General features: G+C 44.6%; 1 protein-coding gene across 25 annotated transcripts in view; it reads right to left on the bottom strand.

Annotated features, from left to right (window-relative positions):
• Positions 1-20,484, bottom strand: part of LOC146195028 (uncharacterized) — a 413,834-nt gene that overhangs the window by 289,737 nt on the left and 103,613 nt on the right. For 19 of the 25 annotated variants that reach the window (XM_084597638.1, XM_084597631.1, XM_084597641.1 and 16 more), the window contains 2 exons: positions 19,355-19,390; positions 3,235-3,273 (listed from right to left, as the gene is read on the bottom strand). The exons of 3 other annotated variants lie outside the window; for them this stretch is intronic. In XM_084597638.1, coding sequence (XP_084453764.1) covers positions 3,235-3,273; positions 19,355-19,390 — 75 coding nt within the window. The remainder of the gene's footprint in view (positions 1-3,234; positions 3,274-19,354; positions 19,391-20,484) is intronic. 3 more of the 25 variants (XM_084597655.1, XM_084597637.1, XM_084597645.1) reach the window with 1 other exon arrangement.

Raw genomic sequence — 20,484 nt, 5'->3', positions numbered from 1 at the left:
AGTTATTCATAGAATTGAGGCATCTACAGCGCCCTTGGATAATGAACCCGACAGTGCTGAACTTTCTTTCGGTGCTACAACTTCTGGCTGGAGTGACTAACACGTTATTTGATAGGAAACCAAGTTTTCGGTAAGCAGCTTGTTTGGTTCTCCATAGGTGCGCTAGCTAGGGGTTGATTTTGTGACCAAGTACTCGGTAAGCTTGCCTGGCTCGCCCTGTGCCTTTCATATGAAATTTTTGCAACAAAAGGAAACTTTCGTACCGCAAATGCTTTAAGCTATGTCCCGCTTCAGACGAGGCCATATCGAGGCAGGAGTAAGTCACGAGAGGGGACAGCGTGGCACGAATCTTGAAATGAATATTTAAACATCAGCGCCAGTGTTACCAAATCGAAGATGTGGAAATCTGAACTAAATAGCCCACGATCGGCCTCTCAGCATGCTCGCTGACTCACGGCTACCAAATATCCGTTCGCGGCGAAGAGGCGGGGAGGAAAGGCGGGTCGACGCCGGGAAAGCATTTGGAAGCTGTCGCAAGGGGAGGACGCGGGAAGATGCTGCGCATTCTAAACGCTTAGCGCGCAGTTGCGTTTGCAGGCCGTCGAGCTGTTGCCATGTACACACCGTAACAACCACAACCAAGTCTAACTCGCAGCATGGCTGTAATCGCGATTTCGCAAGTGTTGAGTGTGTTCGGGCTGTCCGGCCCGGCCCGGCCGAGTTAAAATTACTTGGTCCGGGCACGGTGCGAGCCCGAGCGAAAGGTCTGCCGAAAGGCCCGGGCCGGTTACGGGCTTTCGGGCCAGCACGACAACGTGCACAGCTAATTCACATACATATTTCATTTGCCTACTGCTAATTACTACATTTACTAGCGAAATACTCTTTACTCGGGCCCTCGCGAAATCCACCACGATGGGAGCTGGACATATCTGGCAGTATATCAATATCCAGTGGATATGATTCCATATCAACCGAGATAATCTGATGAATGCATTAGCACATTTCTGTTATGATTCCAAAATTATATATTTTTTGTTTCTACAGCATGGCAGTCTGGGCTGACGAGTATAAAACATTTACCAGTACTGAAACATCTGCTCTCCGCACGCGTTTTTCAAATCTATTCCCGAGTGCATCCTCACAAGCAATGTGCACACGGTGCTTGAAACCTGCACATACAAGCTAAAAGGTTGCCGACAGCTACACGCAAGTGGGATCATTCATCCGATCAACATGGAGTACAAAGATGCACTTTGAAGTGCTCGGTGCTCCCTCCAAAAGGGGGAAAAAGGGACTTTTTGAAGAATTGAGTAGCTAGATAGTAGTATTCTTCCGCAAATTTGAAGCCTATCTCACCCGTCTTTCTATCCTACTTCGTCTTCTGACGTTCTGGTGTCCAGTAGAATTAAAAAAAAAAAAAAACGATGCGGCTTTGGCCAACGCCCGATAAAGGTTTCTTCCCGTATATATATATAGATCAATTAAGGGGAAATGAGGGTGCTTCAAATATATATTTATATATATATATAAGGGAAAAAGCAAGGAAGAGAGAGAGTTAAGCGGAAAAAAAAAGTTTAGCCAGCCGTTACGAAATACAATCTTTGAATTAGGCCAGGGAAATCGGTTGCATAAACCTGCCAGCCGCTTTTTGCGCAGCAATCAATTTTTGTTTTGTGCTTACTTTTGTTTTGTGATTACTCATTTAGGTAATTATGGTTTTCCTAATTTAATAAAGAGTTACTTTAGACGGTAAAAGTGATATTTAAAGTTAGCACTGTCTGAAACTCTCATTCCTTTATTTGCGATAAAAAAAGCATCAAGTGTATCTTTTTTCCTGGCTCAAAAGAAAGGACGCCAATAAATATATAAATTGAGTAGCGGCGGCTATGGATGGTCCCGGTTTACCGGCAGGCTGGGATGGTGGGGATGGATTGGAACAAGCTCGCCGCGCTCGTTGCTACTTGCACTGTCACGTGCACCTGGCTGAGACAGGCGTGAATCCCATACCAGACAATCGGCCGGCCCCTGCAGCAGTGCCGTGGATCAAATGAACTGATCTCTTTTGCTCAGACCATAAGGCAGATGAACACGATCGTGGCGCTCAAATGCTTTAGTCACAATATTTTATTCGTATTTCGTGGAATTTCTTTACAGCAAAGGAAAAAAGGTACAGGTGTGGCGTTATTTAGAACAAATATAGCAGATGGTTCCTATAGGTGCTCTTTAAACTTTAAAATCACATTTTTTGTTTAAAGTTAACATTTAGAAAAAAGAAAAATTACCTAATTTATTCATTATTTTGAAACAAACGACAGTTTGTGGAGCACAAGAAATCCGGCAGCAGTATGTAACTTGTTTCCTTAACCTACTTCAAATATCCTGTTTTCAGCCGTACACTTATTTTAGCTATGAGATCCGATAATATGGGTGTGTGCAAAAAACAGTATAATGGGTCCCATGACCATTTGCTGTTTTCAAATCTTCAACTTGTATTTTGAAGCAGTGTTAATAATGCTATGTTAAAATAGAATGAAAAACGAATCACAAAGTGCGTCAAACACTGGGAAAGATCCCATTATATGCATTCAAGCATGCCTACACCAGAGATAATGCTAACACAGGAGCCAGTTGTTTGATCATATTTGGAGGCATGCGCTATTTGCTGAACAAGAGGTTGGATAAAACGCAACACATGACACAAGCGGAAGTCGCGTGTTGTGCTTGTGTCGTGTATATGTATTTACCGCGACCCCTCCTTCAGCAAGCAGCGCATGCATCCGAATACTACCACCAAAGCCAGCGTCAATTTTATCGTCAGCGTCAAGTTATGCATTGAAGAACGTGAAATTAAAGGGCAAAAAAATCTCTAGAAAGCACTTTTCCTCTTGCTAGATTTTTGTTAAGACCTGTTATTTATACTGCTGAGAGCCTTTTCCGAAAACATGTAACGACGCCTACATATGGCTTACTTTATAAAATCATCATGGCGAGGAAGCACACTATATATAAACTGCAGCAAACAAAGAGCAATTATCGCATTCGAATTTGGGGCCAAATGCGCATGTTAAGTAGTTTGGGAAGCCTTAGAATTAAGATAGTGGCTGAGGCTATGTTGAAGCATTCTTATTTATGAATGCATTATCAATAACACATGCTTAATAAAGTGAAAAATGCGGCATAGGCTTCATCAAGCTTCGCAAACCGGAGAAAGAGAAATTTAAAAATGCTTACCTGTAGAGTAACCGCCGTTGGAATTGTCAAGCCCTTTTCCTGTATTGCACAAATGTTAATACTTGTTATGTATGTTTAGAAAACAAAAACAGTCATCTGCTGTAATCCTGCTTTTAGCATTCAATACATTTGAATGAACAAATACCAGCAGTTATTATCCTCCAAACCATCGCAGAGAGATATAACACACCTAATTTGGAGCAGTACTAGTCAAGGAATTGGGAAGAATATAGCAACGTACGTGGTTTAATATTTTTTTTTGAATGCGCGGCAGTTCAGTAAAACAACATATTTCCGGAATAGCATTTTTATATACTTTCGAAGCTGCATTATTGGATGCTTAGAAAGCTCTGCTTCATGAAAGGTTACAGATCGGATTTTCGCATGGTTGCATTTCGCACGTACAGCCTAATAGACTTATGCTGAACGAATTGGCTGAAGTGCGAAATAACACCAGTCTAGGATTTCTTTTTTTTTTTTTCACAGCATCACGGCAATGCAGGAGAAGGAACCTGCACTGCATAGGTGGCGCTGCAATGTTCAGCAGCGTGCCTCAAAAATTCTGCTGCTAGCCGCTTGGTTCGCGATGAATGACCGGGTATACTCAGCAGCATTAAAGATACGCGTGTGACTGATAACGTCTTTACCCAGTGTCACCCGTTAATAACTATAGGATTATTAACGGTGCGCCCTTAATGGTGCGCCCACTCCCAGACACCCTTAGAGTGAGGGAGGGTAGCTGTTCCGGTCGAAAAGGAGATACCCTCGACTTGCGTGGCAAGCTCAGCCAGAATTCAACTGCCTGTAGTGATAGAACGGGGTGTCCTTTGGTTTCCAGCTTTGGCCTGTTCAAGCCAGGGTAAGGATTGGAGCCAGAAGTAATAAAAAAACAAAGTTTATACACAGCAAGATACGGTACAGAGGAATACACACGAAGATGAAAAATGCACAGACGAGAGGTTCACAGAAAGAGCACGCTAAGCTTGAAACTAAAGAGCTATTCAATAACACAGAGGCTTTACAACACAGAACAATACACGAGAGAGTCAAAAAAACAAACATCAAATTGTTGCAGACCGACGCCACGAGAGTCACGATGTGGCCGCCATGTAAGGCGAGCGCCACTCCCTCGCAGATCCGTGGGCTCGGCAGCAGTGGGTGAACCCCGAGAGTCGAACCGTAACCCTTGCCAACACACCGCAATATTAGCTCACACACTGACTGGCTCACAAAACCTACGCGATCTCCATAGATAGGGTGCGCGGCGTCTGTCTTTTAAGACGCGCCAAGGCTAGCGCGCACACACACTTAGTCTCGCTTGTTGAAGCGTTCCCTTTTCCTCCCGTCGAGCCGCGTGTCGTCATTTGCTAGGCTGTGTCGAAACATCTAAAGTAGTCTAGAGATTTCTGGCCAGTTTAGTCACCGTCGCTACCGGGTGATGAAAAAGAGGGTGTCGCCGATGCGTACAAGGCTACGCGATCTCTCGCGCGGAGAGGGAGGCGTTTCTCGAAAGTCGTCGCACCTTCGATGCGGCGCCGCTTGGTCTTCGTGCCGCAACGGCTTAATAAAAATGTTCTCTGATTTCGTGACACCCAGGCGGTCTCAATGTAGCCCAGTTATCTGACACACGATATGCAAAGCTTTGAGAGAGCGTGTAATCTGATTGCTCTAAGCACATGCAGGTGGCGTGAAAACGGCCTATGAATATAGTCCCCCTAAAGAAAGTAGCGCGACCGCTTTCCCTTTTCCTCCGTTCCGCTCTCCCTCGGGGCGCGGCCTCGACGGTGCGGCCGCACCTCCCGAACGAGACGACGGCTGACGCGCTACCGGAGGAAAAAAGCGGAAACCTTTTTTGAAGCCCTGCGCCGATATTTTTCAAGCGAACTTTTATTCCTCTGGCCTTAATGATGCCTTATAAGAATTGCACAAGAAAACTTCTGAAAAGGACCCTCATTTAAGGTGTAAAATGTCCTCAAATCCAGAGTGCGCATTGTTGAAGCACGACGCATGCCCGTGGTTTGCTCAAACACGCTCGTAATGTTGCAAGATTACTAGAGTTTCAAGTTTTCACTGCATGGCAGTAAGTGAATGTGGTTGGGAAGACTTATTTGCGTACCTGTTGTACAAGCAGAATTTTGCTCGCCCTGCGCGTGAAAGGTTAACTTTCCTGGGTCAGCAATGCCTACAGCAGCTGGGCCGCTGCTGCTCTGTGACATTTACAGATGTGATGTTGATGCGCGAGTTCTAGCGACCATGAGTAATATTTTCACATGTGGACGGTATCGATAAGGCGAATAATACACAGGCTGTTCTCGCAGCGCAAGATATTGCTATTGTATTGACATTGCAAGTGATTAGAATTAGATAACAAGGACGATAGTGATGAACAAATCACTGGACGGATTAGCACCAATAATGCTTCATTGAAGTGCTTATTCTATATATGCACACCGCGTGCCCTTGCATTCTTTCCCAATGTAAATTTCCGCCGAGAAGCATTGTCGTCATTTTTAAGACACCATTTCGGAAATAAAAGAGACAAAGAATTGTTTTAAAGAAAGGAAAAATCACGCGCTCAATATTTATCGCTCTAGCCACCACGCACCTAGAAGCGCATTGTGCGTTCGAAACACTGCCATCGGAAACGTACGCTGACTGAAAACAAGTAGCAGTGTAGGTGAAAAACTGATGATAGGCTTGCGATAAAAAATATTTCAGAGCTAACTAATAGATGTATCATTATTTATTGTTTGTAAAAAAGACAAATGAGAAAAATGAGAAATGGCAGCAAGTGAGTTAATAAAACAATATTTAATAGCGCAGATTAGAGTAGACGCTCAAATGTTTATATGGTGCAGATTGCTTTGCCCATGCAAGCAGTAAACTTGACTGCCAAACTAGCTACCTGAACAGCAAAGGACCTAGGAAATGAAAACAGAAGGAAACCAAAAATGAATACTGCATTTAAAAAACGATATACAAGACTGCTGTGCGCGCAGCTTCCACAGCGACTCCATCCGTAAACCATAATAAAAAACAATGAATTTACTGTGGCAGGCTATCACAGTGAGAATATTCACTCCATGATGCAAGACAACATAAGCGCATATGGCGCATACGAAACACATTTGCTTAATCAGGCGCATTCTATAGTGTTAATTCTGTTTCTAAAAAAAAAAAAAGAGTGAAGGGAAAGCTACAGAAGTATTCGATTACAGCAAAGCTGTTAATTCATACCAGGGGCCTGTAGTAGTTAACAGCATTTCTCTTTTTGATAAACCCACACACAAAACGTGAGAGCAGCCGCTCATCCCTCCAATTCAAGGTGACGTCACGAATTAGTGTGACGGAACGAAATGCAATATGCCTGCGTACTATATACGATCAAAGTGCTCGTCAAATATCCCAGGTAACCTAAATAATCTGAAGCCGTCCACTACAGCCTCCCTCATAGCTTAGGCTGCTTCGGGACCACAAACCAAGTACGCGTGAGCGTACGCGGAAGCTAACCGAGTATATTCATATGCCGAACCTTGCAATCGTGTCGATAATGGAGCTGAAATCATGCCCGGCATAAGGTCGCGCTTATGACACAGCTCTCGTGAGAGAAAGGTAAACTCAAATGCACTAAAACCCAAGCACAGCATAGGCACATGCAAACCGCTTTTTAGAGAGTCAGGGGTCAAAAAGGTTGAAAAAAAACAAACAAAAACTAATGAACCATGGACTTATTTCTCAAAGCCATGCATTTTTAAAAAATTCCCTGAAGTCAGCCCACCCGATTCTGTACAGTCAAACTTTGTTTCTTTTTGCGTTGCACTGGTCTCATGATAAATAAAAAAGACCTTTTGCCTTCGCCTTGTCTGTTGCGGAATGATTTATTTATTTGTAGGAAGGGAAAGGCGCGTTAACTGTCTCACTTATTTTCTGTGGACACCTCAACCGCGCTGTAAGGAAAGGGAGGAAGGTGGGAGTGAAAGTGGAAAGAGAGAAAGATGAGCCACAGTGAAGGGCTACGGAGTAACTTCGACCACCCGGGGTTCTTTAAGCAAACGAAGGCGCAGATGCACGGCATCGCGATGAAGCTTTCACGTGCAGCAGTTTCGTCGTGCTGGTTCGGACATGGCGACTATAGCGTGCGCCGGAAAAGAAAAATTATACAAAAGCACGACGCGCGATTACACGTGACACACACTGGCCAATGGGAGGCGGAGGCGGTTGGGGACGTAGGAAGCGGCAAGGAGGAAACTCCGGGGAGAGCGCGGTGGCGGAAAGATCTAATAATGGCATTACTTTTCAAAGGATACAGGGGTTTTACCTATGAAGCTGCCTCAAAAGTACTGGCTCTTTACGCTAGTATAGGCGTTAAGGCGTGGCGTTCGCCACAGCAAACTTCATTACAGGTTGTCTAAGACTGCATCAAGAAAGAGCGGAACCCAAAGATGCATATTAAGTAGTTTGGGAAGCCTTAGCTCATAATAAAGTCACTGCTACTAGGCACAAGCATGCATTTCTAAGCGTCACCCACGGATAGCTCACAGCTATATTCACACCCTACATTCACACCCTTCGAGAGCGTGGCGCTTCAGCAGTAGATCATGCGAATATGGTGTTTGCCACATACCATTACTATACGGCAGCTTCTTGTTAATATATGGCACTGTTTTCTTAATACGCGTGTTGTGAAACAGTCAAACATGGCAGAGTTTAAATTCCCAGCACGAGTTATTTCATTATAGCGCAACTCATGCGATGAATACCTTATGAACGCCGTCAGTGAAGGTTCAGCTCTTTTATCTCTATATACTTATTATCATCTCCATCCTCATTACCATAATCATCATCATCATCGCTGGTCTCAGTTGGAGGCTCAAGCGCTGTAGGTCAGGTAGTCCTGGACTAAAAACGTTTCTCAAGCGGTGACCTAAATGTGGTGGAGGTGCCATTCGCATCCTCGGCCTCTCTCGTGAGATCCACACACCTGCCTCGCATGAGCTCCTATGGATGTTGCTTACGGTGGCAGCAGTACGTGTCTTGTTTCATTGGCTTATCTCTAGCATTTTTTTTCCAGTTCTTGGCTTAATTTAGCAGCGACAGTATACTACATGGGTGTATACCAAAAAGAACAGTAATCGAGGTCCAATGAGCATTTTTTTGCTTATAATAAAATTTTGCATGTGGTGGGCAAATGTCTCGACAAAAGGAATGCCCTCTAGTTTTAGAAGGTATATTGTAATTTCTAGGCAAATAAAAATGGAGATCACAAGAGAGTTAGAACTTTGATTTTGCCACTTCAAAAAGTTGTAATTTGGAGCCCGGTTGCTCACTCACTAAAATTATTTCGTTATTGTGTGTACTTAATATTTGTTTCCAACTTTTAATTTTAAAAGCCATATCAAACAATTTTGTTGCCGTAGTTGGTTTAATAAAGAGTCTTAATATATGCTTCAAGAGCGACGCGTTGCAGAAAAGTCTATTTTCAAGCCTACAATCGGGTATGGCGCGCTGAGTTGTTGTCACTAAAACTACATCGCTTTATTATGGAGCTTACGTTCTCCATATCAGACGAAGTTTGCGGTTCTATATCTCTTGGTTCTTCTCCACAACTCCTTAGGATTGCCCAGACCTATAAAACTGGGGAAAATATTAAACTTGATCGCAATTAGAAAAAAAAAAACTACATTTGGTAGGAATCTCCTTCACGATTCCTAGGTACTACAGAAATATTAAGGACCATAAAAAACTGTTCCAGTATGTTGTTTAATAAAGTGATATAAGGCTGTGAACTTGTCCTCAAAATTGACAGTATTCAGGTTACTTTCTGGCACGACGCAATAATGCCTTCTGACGTTTTATTTTCTTTTGTAACATAAAGGTCTGGCTCTTTATTCCGGGAAACATTTAGAACTTTGGAATTATTCGTTTTTTTTTCATATTATTTTGAAATCGATCGATATGGAAAAGTATCACATCTTGACAGATTTTATTTGAATTTAGAATACAACAGTGTTTTCGATTTGTAACAAAATCTTCTAGTGGCAATCAGTAGTATATCGTATAAATCAGACCTAATGAAGTATTGCATTACGCAGAAAAAAAAATAAAAATATATATAAGAACCCAGCGTATTTATTTTTCTTTAGGCTTGCTCAGAGCTTCCCCTCAAGAAGTAGGGTGTGAGATTAAATTTATTTTACGGTGAATTTAGTTCAAGTTTACTTTAGGCAATACCCAAAGCCATCTCAGTGCTTATAAAGTTCAGTTTTGTGAAATAGGGTTGGTGATAGCTTATATTGAGATAATTTATTCTTTTTTTGCGTTTTCACGGCAAAATACGAACGGCGGTCCCACTTTTTTTATAATCTGCATTTTTTTATCTTGAGCGACAGCGGTATTCCGTCCAGATCCTAATTGGCTCATTTCAGTACTCTGGTGTTTTAAAAAAAATTTTCATTTTTGTAGTCGGTTTTTTCATTGTACCTTTTGGTATTATCAATGTAAACTGCCCTGTAGCGTAAAAAATCTGATGCACTTTTATTTTGGCTTATGGAGAACTTGATAATCATCGTCGGCCTAACAACACTCTCTGCAAGGCGAACCCCTTTCCCATATTCATCCAATTAACCCGGTATTGTGCTAGCTGCATCCACTTGACCCCTGGGAACGGCTTAACCTAATACGTCCACCTCACTTTCTGCAGCCCCCTGCTAACATTTCCTTTCCTTGGAATCAGGTTTGTTATCCTACGCAATCAATGAGTTATCCTCTCCTCGCACTACATATCCTGCCCATGCCCATTTCTTCTTGATTTCCACTAGATTGTCAGTAACGTGAGCAATTTTTGACCCACCCTACACGCTTCCTATCTCCTAACGTTACTCCTACCGCTTTTCTTTCCATAGCTTTCAGCGTTGCCCTGAACTTATGTAAAACCCTCTTTGCTAGCCTACACATTTCAATATCATAGGTGGGTACAGGTAATAGTCAATTGTTATATACTTTCCTCTTGATCGATACCGGTAAGCTGCTAGTCATATGCGTGTGCTTGCCAAATGCATGCCATTCTAAATTGATCCAGTGTACTTCACTTTCATCGTGCGGATACAAGTTACTAGCTGCCTTAATTAGACGTATTCGTCTACCACTTCCACTGTTTCGCAAACTGCTGTTCTTTTCCTATGGTGCTGAACATTAGCTTAGAATTCTGCACATTCTTTTTATGCAAGTCTTTGTTTTTTCGGTCCAGTTCTTCAATAATCGTTCACAATTCATCCTCTCAGTTAGTAAGGCATCTCATCACCCAATCGCAGATTACTGAGATATTCTCCATCTGCCATCAACTGCTTCCATTCCAGGCATCTCAATAGTTCCTCTAAGCAATCTGTAGTACTGGGTAGACTGTGTCCTTGCCTAACATCGTTATATATCGGCTTTTTTATTTTATTTTCCGCCCGCCGGAGTGGCGCATTGTGTACTGCGCTTTACAACCGTGTTCAAGAATGCGGGGTCGAATCTCTAATGTCGGTGGTGGTTTTCGGTGGAGGCGAAAAGCTTGGCGCGTACATATTCTGTGAGATGTCAGAGCATGTTAAAGCTAATCAGTTGATCAAACTTTCTGGACCTCTCCACTCCGCGGTCGCGCAGTGGCGGAGACGCTTGGGGATGTTTAACCCCATAAAAAAAGCTTTTTTTGTGGAGAGCTATAGCTCCTGTGCCGGCACTCCCATGTGTTTTCCTATACGGCTTATCCACATCCTGATTTAGCAATGCCTGCATGACTGCCGAGGTTTGTACTGAGTCAAATGCTTTTTAGCAGTCGATGAATGGTACGTATAGAGTTTGGTTATATTACAAGAATTTTTCTATGCCCTGATTGATAGTATGGATATGACCGATATTGTAGTACCCTTTCTAAAATCGTGCTTGATGTTATCGGTCATCACAAAATTAGGACCACAAATTGGAAACCTAAAATACAGGTTGTTGTGACTGCATAGTATGTGGTCTACTGCAATGCAATTGACTATTTCAGATACTATTTGTGCACATGCGTTCTAGTTATTCTACTTTAAGCGAGACAAACCACTGCGACGCGAGCATAGAAGGGGGGCCGTCATGTTTTGAAAGAGCCGCTTTGATAAGGCTATGTGCTTGGAGATCTACGCTGAAGCGCGAGCGTAGCGAACCTTATCGAAGCGAACCAGCCAGCACATTTTATAGCCAGCACCTGTGTTCGAATAGAATTTTAAAGTTCCGTGCATTCATTTTGACATGGGTGACATGATCGTAGCGCCAATATCAACAATAAAATTTATATACCTTTGCTGCAACTATACTTGTCTTTATCCTAGGCAGGCTAAAAACCTCATTTGTGAACGAAAGGGCTGCATTGTAAGATTTAACAAGGTCATTTCCAAAAACGTTTGTGCCGGCTGAGCTATCATGCAGCGGCATACCAATTAAGGGCATACATCGGTCACCAAATTCTGAAGTATCCTGGCCGAATCATGCACTTTGAGGTGTGAAAGCAGTGTTACTCACCAGTGCGCTTTGTCATAGAAGGTTTCACACAGGACCCACCTTACCCTATTCACGACATTGGGGCAAATAATGTTATTTGTCTTATAAGGAGCGCCGGCGTATTAGTGCCGTTGTATTTACTCGTCGTCAGCGGCGGAGGAGCTTTGTTAATTCGCCGTGTATCAAGCTGACCTCCAAAGGTTGTTGCCTTTAGTTTCTCCTACCGGGAATAGGGGACGTTCCTCGCACACGCTTATTGTAGTAGCGGCCTGGTGACTCAATGGGGCCCTGTATGGCAATTGGGACTTGAACCGGCAGTTTGGTGGCGCAAACTGTCCGCCACGCAGATAGTTCTCGATTTCGTGTGGTCGTTCCCCGGGGCGGAGTCGTGGGGCCTCGACTGCAAATCTGCGGAGGCCGATGTGTCGGTAAGGGCAGAAGCGTAGGCCGGCCTCACCGTAGTTTAAGCATAATGGCCGGTTGTTCGCAGTCCGTAAGGCGTCGCACTTTCAGTGGCTTGAAGGTCGCCGATGCGTTGGCGGACGGGTGCCAAGGGGCAGCTTTCAGGAAGAGGACGGTTGCAGCGAGGGCTCGGGGCGCAGAATACCTTAAGGCAGCAGCGTAGTTCATCGCTGCTGCTTCTGCCACGGAATCATCGGAGCCGTCACTTGAGGGTCGCCAGTGCCTGCTGGACTTTATCGTACATGTCCACAAGCATCGCTATGCGGGGCTGTTAGGACGAGGGCAGGAGTCGTAAGACTTCGTCACAGCCGTAATAGTGGCCAGTGGGGAGGGATTGGTATGAACGGTTGTACTAGCGGGTCCTTGCTTCCAAAGTCCTCTCTGTACTGGCTGCTTCCTGCCAGAATTTTGCCAGAGTCTCTAACCCCTGGCGTACAAAACCGGCAAAACGTTGGTCTTTACGCCGTGCATTATAAGGTTTGCCTTTTTCTCCTTGGTCACGTCGTGATCGGCGCGGCGGAAGAAGCGTGTCATCTATTAAACGTAGGCAAGGACGAACTCATTCGGCAGTTAAATTCGTGATTGAAGGCGGGCCTGTTATTTTTATTTTCAGGCAGCATTTTCAAAAGGCGTGAAAAACTATCTCTGAAATGTATTCCAATCCTTCAATAAACTCTCCAGGATTTTTGAGCCAAATTCGGGTAGAGGCTTTAAGAGCAAAGTAGACTTTGCTTAGCTAGCTTCGTTTCCTCAGTCCATTCGTTGTAGGTTGACACACGTTCAAACCGGCCGAGCCAGTCTTACATGCCCTCATCCGGTCGCCCTCGGAAGCAGAGGGCTAACCGGGGTGGATGAAAACCAAAGGCTTAAGAGGTGTTCAACAGGTGCCATCGTCGAGAGTACGTCACGCTTTCAGGTTTCGGAACCTCCACGAGATGTCACGTGGCGTTGTGAAGGCCGATGACAAACGAAAATTTTGGGTGTGCACTGAAGGAAAAACTCTATTTTGCTGATTTGCGCACGCAAATGAGCTAAGCGATTTGGCAGCGGCGATAGCAACAATCGTGCGCTACGTTCGTCTAGCAAAGAAAGCCGGTTTCAGGTGTCAGCGCTCGATTAAAAGGCTGCAAAGAATGATCGAGATAAAACCGCAAACGGTGATTAGTAAACCTCGAACATAGAAGAAATATCAGTGGGAATATAGAAGAAATATGAGTGGCCTGAATGTTTGAGAAACATCTCGGATCATTTTGTGTGACAAAAAATCTCATAAAGCTGCGGCTCGCAGCAATGAGCATGATCAAACAAAGAGCATAGCATTGATACGAGTTCAAGAATAAGAGTGATACCGCCGAATTCCTGCGGCTGTCGAAAACGAAAAATGCAGATTTGAATGGTTTATGGCAATATCATCTCGACCTCATCCGTGGACATCAGTCTTTTCCTTGCCTTGTCACCTTGTGACATTTGGGTGGTGTACTTGGGTAACATTTCCCCTCTTCGTAGCCTGGAGCTTCTGCCCACCACGTCTGCTTCTGCATGCATCGCTTGACTGTTCACCAGTGTACCGGATGCGACGCGACCTCACCGTACCACCACTGCGCCAAGACAAAGCTAAAGGGAGACGCAGACAAATGACCGGACTGATCTGGGACGCCATCCGCATGACGGCAAGACAAGGCGAGACCCGATCGACCGGATCATCCCCCCTACCCTAGATGCCATTTTTTACCATTTTATTTTTACTCCAGAACAGTTAAAAAAAGAAAAAAGGTGGAGCCCTAACAAGCAAACGTTTTACAAGGCGTAAAGCCAATTACAAATAAAAAAGTGCAAAAGCTCAAAATGAAAAAAAAAAGATTTATTGCATGACTGCATGACGGTTACCGAATGAGCGAAGGTAGAAGAGGAAGAAGGAAAGAAGACAGCGGCTTGCCCCACAATAATCCCGGAATTGTACCTGGCCAAGGACACTTTCGGACCATAGAAAACCACATTTTGGAAGGTAGTTGGAAACCCGAGATGCCGAACAAAGAATTCAAAAATCCAAGACGCATTCACACTTCAGGACAGCACCCCTCCAATTGTTATGGAGTGCGTAGCAGTCCTGGGCCATTTTGATATGACAGACCTATGGCCGCCGGACACCCACTGGTAAAAATGGGTATAAGCGTCCCCCGGCCTGGCGCCCGCCTCTCCCAGGGGTGTGCGCTTGGAAGAGGCTCCGCGAACCCCACTGCGCTCCCTCTGGGGCAAAATAGTTTCGAACACTTCAGCCTGCAAAGGTGGTTCGAATTACCGTGTTTCACGGGGTTCAAAACTGAAAACGAGTCGTGTCCTGCACACGCGAAAACTCAGAAAAGCCTTGTTTCAAGTGCAGAGCGCTTTGAGCCAGCGTGTCGAAAGACGCAAAGGTTCACTGTCACTGAGAAGTTCACTTCTCAGAGATCACTGCAGTCCCATGACAGAGATCACTGCAGTCCCACCGCCGGACACCCACCGGTAAAATAGGTACAAGCGTCCCCCGGCCCTGCGCCCGGCTCTTTCAGGGGTGCGCGTTTGGAAGAGGCTCTGGTAACCCTGCTGTGCTCCTTGGAGGGCTTAAAGTTTCGAACAACTAATGGCTTTCGAACTGACCACCTCCCGCAGCCGAGTCGGGCGCCCAAACCACTTGGGCCGAAAGTGTCCTGGGCCAGGCACAATACCGAGATTATCGTAGTGCAAGCCGTTGTCTTCTTTCATTTTTCCTCTTCTATCTTCGCTCATTCAGCAACCCTTATTCAGTCATGCAATGAATCTTATTTTCATACAACAATCTTCCTTGTCCACCGTCAGATAGTGGCTCGATGGCCACAGATAACATTTCTGACAAGGATGAAAACGTGGGCAGTGATTCAGACAGGAGCGTTTGCGCTACGCCGGCAGAAATTCATGAAAACCCTTTCGTCGTCATCGGTGATCTGCTTACCGCCTCGTAACAATATTATCAATGTGTTAAAGGCAATCCACTTTTGTTTCCGCGCGCATATTTGTAAATCACGCGAAAAAGGAAGGTTATGTTATAGCGATTAGAGATTTTTGTTAATGATTCTTAGAAGCGGAATAAGTCTGGCTTGAATTGGCTGTAGTCATGATTGGCGACAAGGCGGATAACGCCATTGGCAGCTACTGCCCTCTCTACATGTACGTAGGTTGCAATGTCACGTGGAAAGGTATTAGAACAAAGTTTCCCAGCTTCATGGCTATTTGTCTTGCAGAATTCCTTCTGAAGGAAGAGCAGAATGGAATGGAGGCCCAGCGATTTATTCCTCAAAAATATGAAACGGCCGTCATACCACATGATCATAAGCTTTCACACTGCATCAAGTAGTGTGAAGGGAAGCCAGCCAGCCAGAAGCCAGCCAGGAAGCCAGCCACTTCAACGTTTATGGCTGTAGGCGAGATGTTGGGACATCATAAAATAACACATGAGAACAAGAAGTTATTTCTCTAATCACTCTGCACGTTTCCTATTACTTATTGTTACCCCTACTATTTTTCGTTCCGTAGCCCGCTGCATTGTCCTCAACTTAAGTAGAACCCTTAATGTTAGCCTCCGCATTTCAGCTTGATATATGAGTACATTTAAGATGCAGCTGTTCTATACTTTCCTCTTGACCGACACCGCTAAACTGCTAGTCATAATCTGCGAGTGCTTGTCAAATGCGCTCCATCTCAATCTTATTCTCCTTGTTATTTCCCTTTCATGGTCCAGATCTGTAGTTACTGCCTGTCCTAAGTAGACATATTCGGCTGCTACTTACAGTACTTCGCTACCTAACGTAAACTGCTGTGCATTCCCGACGCCCTTACCCATTATCGTAGTCTTCTACACATTAATTTTCAAGAGTACCTTTCTACTTTCCCGTTCTAGGTCATCAATCATTCTTTCCAACATCTCCTGGGCCACTTACCAAGGCAACGCCATAAACGATTCGCAGATTACCACGATATTCTCCATCTACCCTTATTCCTGACTGCTCCAATTCCAAGGCTTTGATCATTCCCTCTAAGCAAGCTGTGAATAGTACCACGGAGATCGTGTTTCCTTGCCTAACGCCTGTCTTTATAGGAATTTCGTTACTTTCATTATGCAGAACTATGATTGCTATGAAGCCACTGTATACCTCCTCCAGTTCTTTCACGCACGGCTCGTCTACGCCCTGGATTTGCAGTGAAAGCAGCTGAAACCGCGGAATGGATAGCTGCGTTCGGTGTGAAATCATTCCTGTCCTTCTACAGTTTGCAGAAGTTGGAGATCCGCCCGGAGCCGTGGTGTGAGAACTCTCTGAGAAGCAGTCTGCTGGCTGAAGCTCGCTGCGGTGCCCTGAGAACGCGACAGTGGAGAGCGAAGTCCACTGAGTGCCAGACAGCATGCGCCATTTGCGGATCCTCCGATGTAAAGACATCATGCCAGTTCCGAGCGCCGCGTCGCTGCCAGAGGCACTGGGCTTCTCCGTCGGCGCCTGTACGGCAGCAGCGGTGGAGGTTACAAAGAGACGCCTGGAATATTGGTTGGCGCAGCAGCCGGAGCGCAAGGGAGGCATGAGCGAGTAGCGTGATTCTGGTAGAGACGGAGGAAAGTGGAGTGTGCGGACAGCCCGTAAACGCTTTGTGTCTTTCTTTTTTTGTGTGTGCCAGATTCAGTTCGGACTGTGATACCGTGAGTGCCCGTTCCGAAGGGTGCGGCCCCATTGCCATCGCCATCTCCCATGATTATTCCTATAAAACCCTCGCCCCTTAGTTCCCGGCGGCTGTGGAGCAACTGACCACGTCGGCGGGCAGGCTTGTGACGCAGCGGGGGGGGGCTAAGAATATCTGGCTCTGCAGGCCGCCATTTGTAAACTGACCCTGGCAACGTTTAACTTCAGTGCCTAGTATATACTGGCTAGTGTAACGAGCGCCCGCGCTTCCCTAAGGGAGAGGATGGTGCCGTTTGCAATAAAAGCCAATCGTTAGCGGCAGAGGGCGCTGCTTGTCGGGAGGGTACCATCTGCTCAGACGCCGCGGTTTTCTCGCTTTAGAATACGGCAATCTGTTGGTGTTGTGCGTGAGTGTTAAACCAGCTTCTGCGGGTCTTTTACTTTCACGAAGATGCAGCTGCTTTTTTACGGTGTAGGGTTTGCTCATGCGAGTCATTCCGCACTTCTACCTGCTCGGCGACGTTTGCATCGGTTCTTTTTCGCGTTTTGTGCGCACGTTTGCTGCTGGCCTGTATCCCTTCTTTTTTTCACTGTCGCCAATGCTGAAGCGACTTCCTGATTAATGTTTCCCCAGTGCCTCTCAGTTAACTGCAGAGAAAAATGCCAAAGAGAAAGCGATGGTGTACAGAGAAGACTTCCTTTGTTGGTAAGCGGGGCTACCGCTAGAACAAGGAGCATACGTGCACTATCTGATACTACGTAAGTACGCATTCTGCAGAATGCGAACGAAATATCGATAGAAAGGAGGGAAGGTAAACGGCAACCGCTTTTGTTGGCGAGAAACATTTTTAGAGCATGCAGTTATATTCACAAGGATGGAAACTTTGGCGAGCCGGTAACTGTGCTCCATGACAATGTGTAGCACAAAAGGAAGAAGGACAAGAAAATGCACACAATCAGACCCTACACTCAGCATCTGCGTTGTGTATCTCATCTGTGTCCCTCGATCATCCTTTTACGCTACACATATGTCACATGCATGAAGTTATATATTGGGCACATGTTTCACCATAAGCGGCAATACCAACGAGCTTCCCCGTTATGAACCAGCCCCGTATCGTGCCTATTGTGTATCTGAGAAGAAAAAACAATCGTCAGCCTTATCGGTCGAAAGATGGTGACTTCGGCAAAAACTCGTGTGCGATTCGGCCGCGTATCGTGCCTGTTGTGTACCTGAGAAAAACAAAAAACCTCGTTAGCCTCTTTATTCTAAAGATGGTGACTTCGACAAAACGTTGTGTGCAATTACAGGCCGCGATGTACCTTAGCCGCTTTAAGTAAAGGTTACTCGTTTGTGCTCTGATGTTCTTGCACATCTGCCACATATGCCTGTGTTTATTATTACATATACATAAAAGGAGTGTGGTGCGACTTTGTTTCGTGTGTTGTTCACATATACAATATATAAATAAAACTGCGTGTCCGTGTTTACTTATCAGCAAGTGTATACATGTACAGAAATAACCATTTATGCATGTCAATACAACTGAAGAGTTTCACTGTGTTCCAAAAATTACGAGTATATTTTACACCAATAAATGCCTATGCTTTAATTATTGTTAGAGGAGAAATTCAAGGTTTTCTTTTGAGAGCACGGGATGTCCGGGACTCAGTTGCGCAAACATTGCAGAAGCCTTCGCAAGCAAGAAGCGTTACATACGTGCGCCGCTTCCAGTCCAAGACTAAAAACACACCCTGAAACTTGTAGAAGCGACTTCAGGTGACGTCTGTTGTGACCTAATGAGAGCTGAAATGCAGCGCGAGCAGCCCTCTTGCCGAGGATGTGAGAGCGCATTAGGCTGCAGGCAGCGCGGCTGGTATCCACCCACTTTGCAGCGCTTCTGGCGGCGGCCGCCGGCATTCATCGCTCGCGATGCCACCCGAGAGGCCACGGTAGGCCTAGTAGCCAATATATTCTAGGCACAATAGTTTAACGCTAGAACCCTAGGTAGTGAATGTGGTTTAGCAGTACTGTTAGAGAAACTAGAGGGTTTGAAATGGGATGTCATAGGGCTTAGGGAGGTTAGCAGGCCGAATGGGGCCTATACTGTAGGGAAGGACGGGCATATACTGTTTATCGAAGCTTACCGGCAAAGCGAGAATTAGAAGTAGGTTTATTTGTGAATAATTCCGTAGCTTATAATATAGATGGATTCTATATCATTAATGTGACTCTGGCAGGCGTCGCAGGTAAGTCAAATAAGCGTTATAAACTGAAGGTTGTTCACGCCTTCGCACCCATATGCAGTCATGATAAAGTCAATAAAATAGTTATACTCGTCATGGTCAGGGAAGACGTCCTAGGCAATGGACTATAGTTGTGGACTCCAGAATGCAGCTCATTCTACATCAAACTCCGCCCCAAAGTAATATTCCAAGAAATAAAACATGCTTACCACCAGATTCAGTGCTGAGATCCTCAAGGCCTAATCCTGCATCGAAAAATACGTAATTTAGGTTAAAAATGTTTAATCTTAAAAAATGTACATGTAAAAGGCGTGCCTCTTTATTCATGATGCTTTTTTTACCAACGTTAATTATTTTGAATCTAGTGGCGGAAGAGAAACCGTTAGTTATTTTGTTCCAAACGGTGCCAAGAAACATGTAATACTTAGTTATCCGAAGTATTAGAGCAATGATTGAAAAACAGACAGTAACATTTGTGGCTTAAAATGCTTGTCGAAAGAGCAGATATTCATCATTGGTTTAGCTGAGTTAAGCCAGGATATGCAGAGTAAAAGCTGTTGCTCCACGTCTTGACGCCGCCACTTGGCGAGACACTCTTCCAGTTTATAAATGGCACGGCGAAATTCGCTTCCTCTAGAGTAGTGTAGCTTTCGTAACAAAATACAAGACAGCTTATTTTGTATATTTAAGGGCTAGGTATTGTTGTTCGAGAACGAGTGTCGCAAGCCAGCTAAGTCCGCGTGCGAGAACCTGCATACCCCGCCTCTTCGAAATTCTCCTCATACACTCGTTCGCCCCTTTTTTATTTATTTATATACTTATTTATTTATTCAATACTGCCGGCCCCCTTTGATTACCCAAGGCAGGAGTGGGTACATCACATACGTTAACAAATTATGGTTTATGAACGAGAACAATAACTGCAACAAAACAGCAACAAAAAAAGAAAAAGGAAAAAGAAACGCACATATTTGCGCATAGTAAAGTTACTGCGGAGCTAAATTGGAAGAAACAAACAGGACAAAAGATGCGCTACATCTTAATAGAAAACAGAACAGTAAAAAACATACACTAAAAAATAAAACTAACCACACTAAACGTATTGGCACGAACGTATAGTTGATAAAAATGCATCGGATGATGATAATGATGCCACATCTCAAATCAACTTATTTTATTCGGCTATCGCTCTTGGAAAGAAAGACAGCTTGTAAAAATTGTTTTAACACTGACAAATTACAATTTGTGCCATGTTTGGCGTGTTCTGTTGTATTGCATATGAGACGATGAGATATTGATATATGTCTTCCATGCATAATAAATGAATCGAACTGTCTTT

Source organism: Amblyomma maculatum, chromosome 3, assembly GCF_055883805.1.
Source record: "Amblyomma maculatum isolate TAMU_Amacu chromosome 3, ASM5588380v1, whole genome shotgun sequence".
Taxonomy (NCBI): domain Eukaryota; kingdom Metazoa; phylum Arthropoda; class Arachnida; order Ixodida; family Ixodidae; genus Amblyomma; species Amblyomma maculatum.
This window is presented reverse-complemented; position numbering and strand designations above follow the sequence as displayed.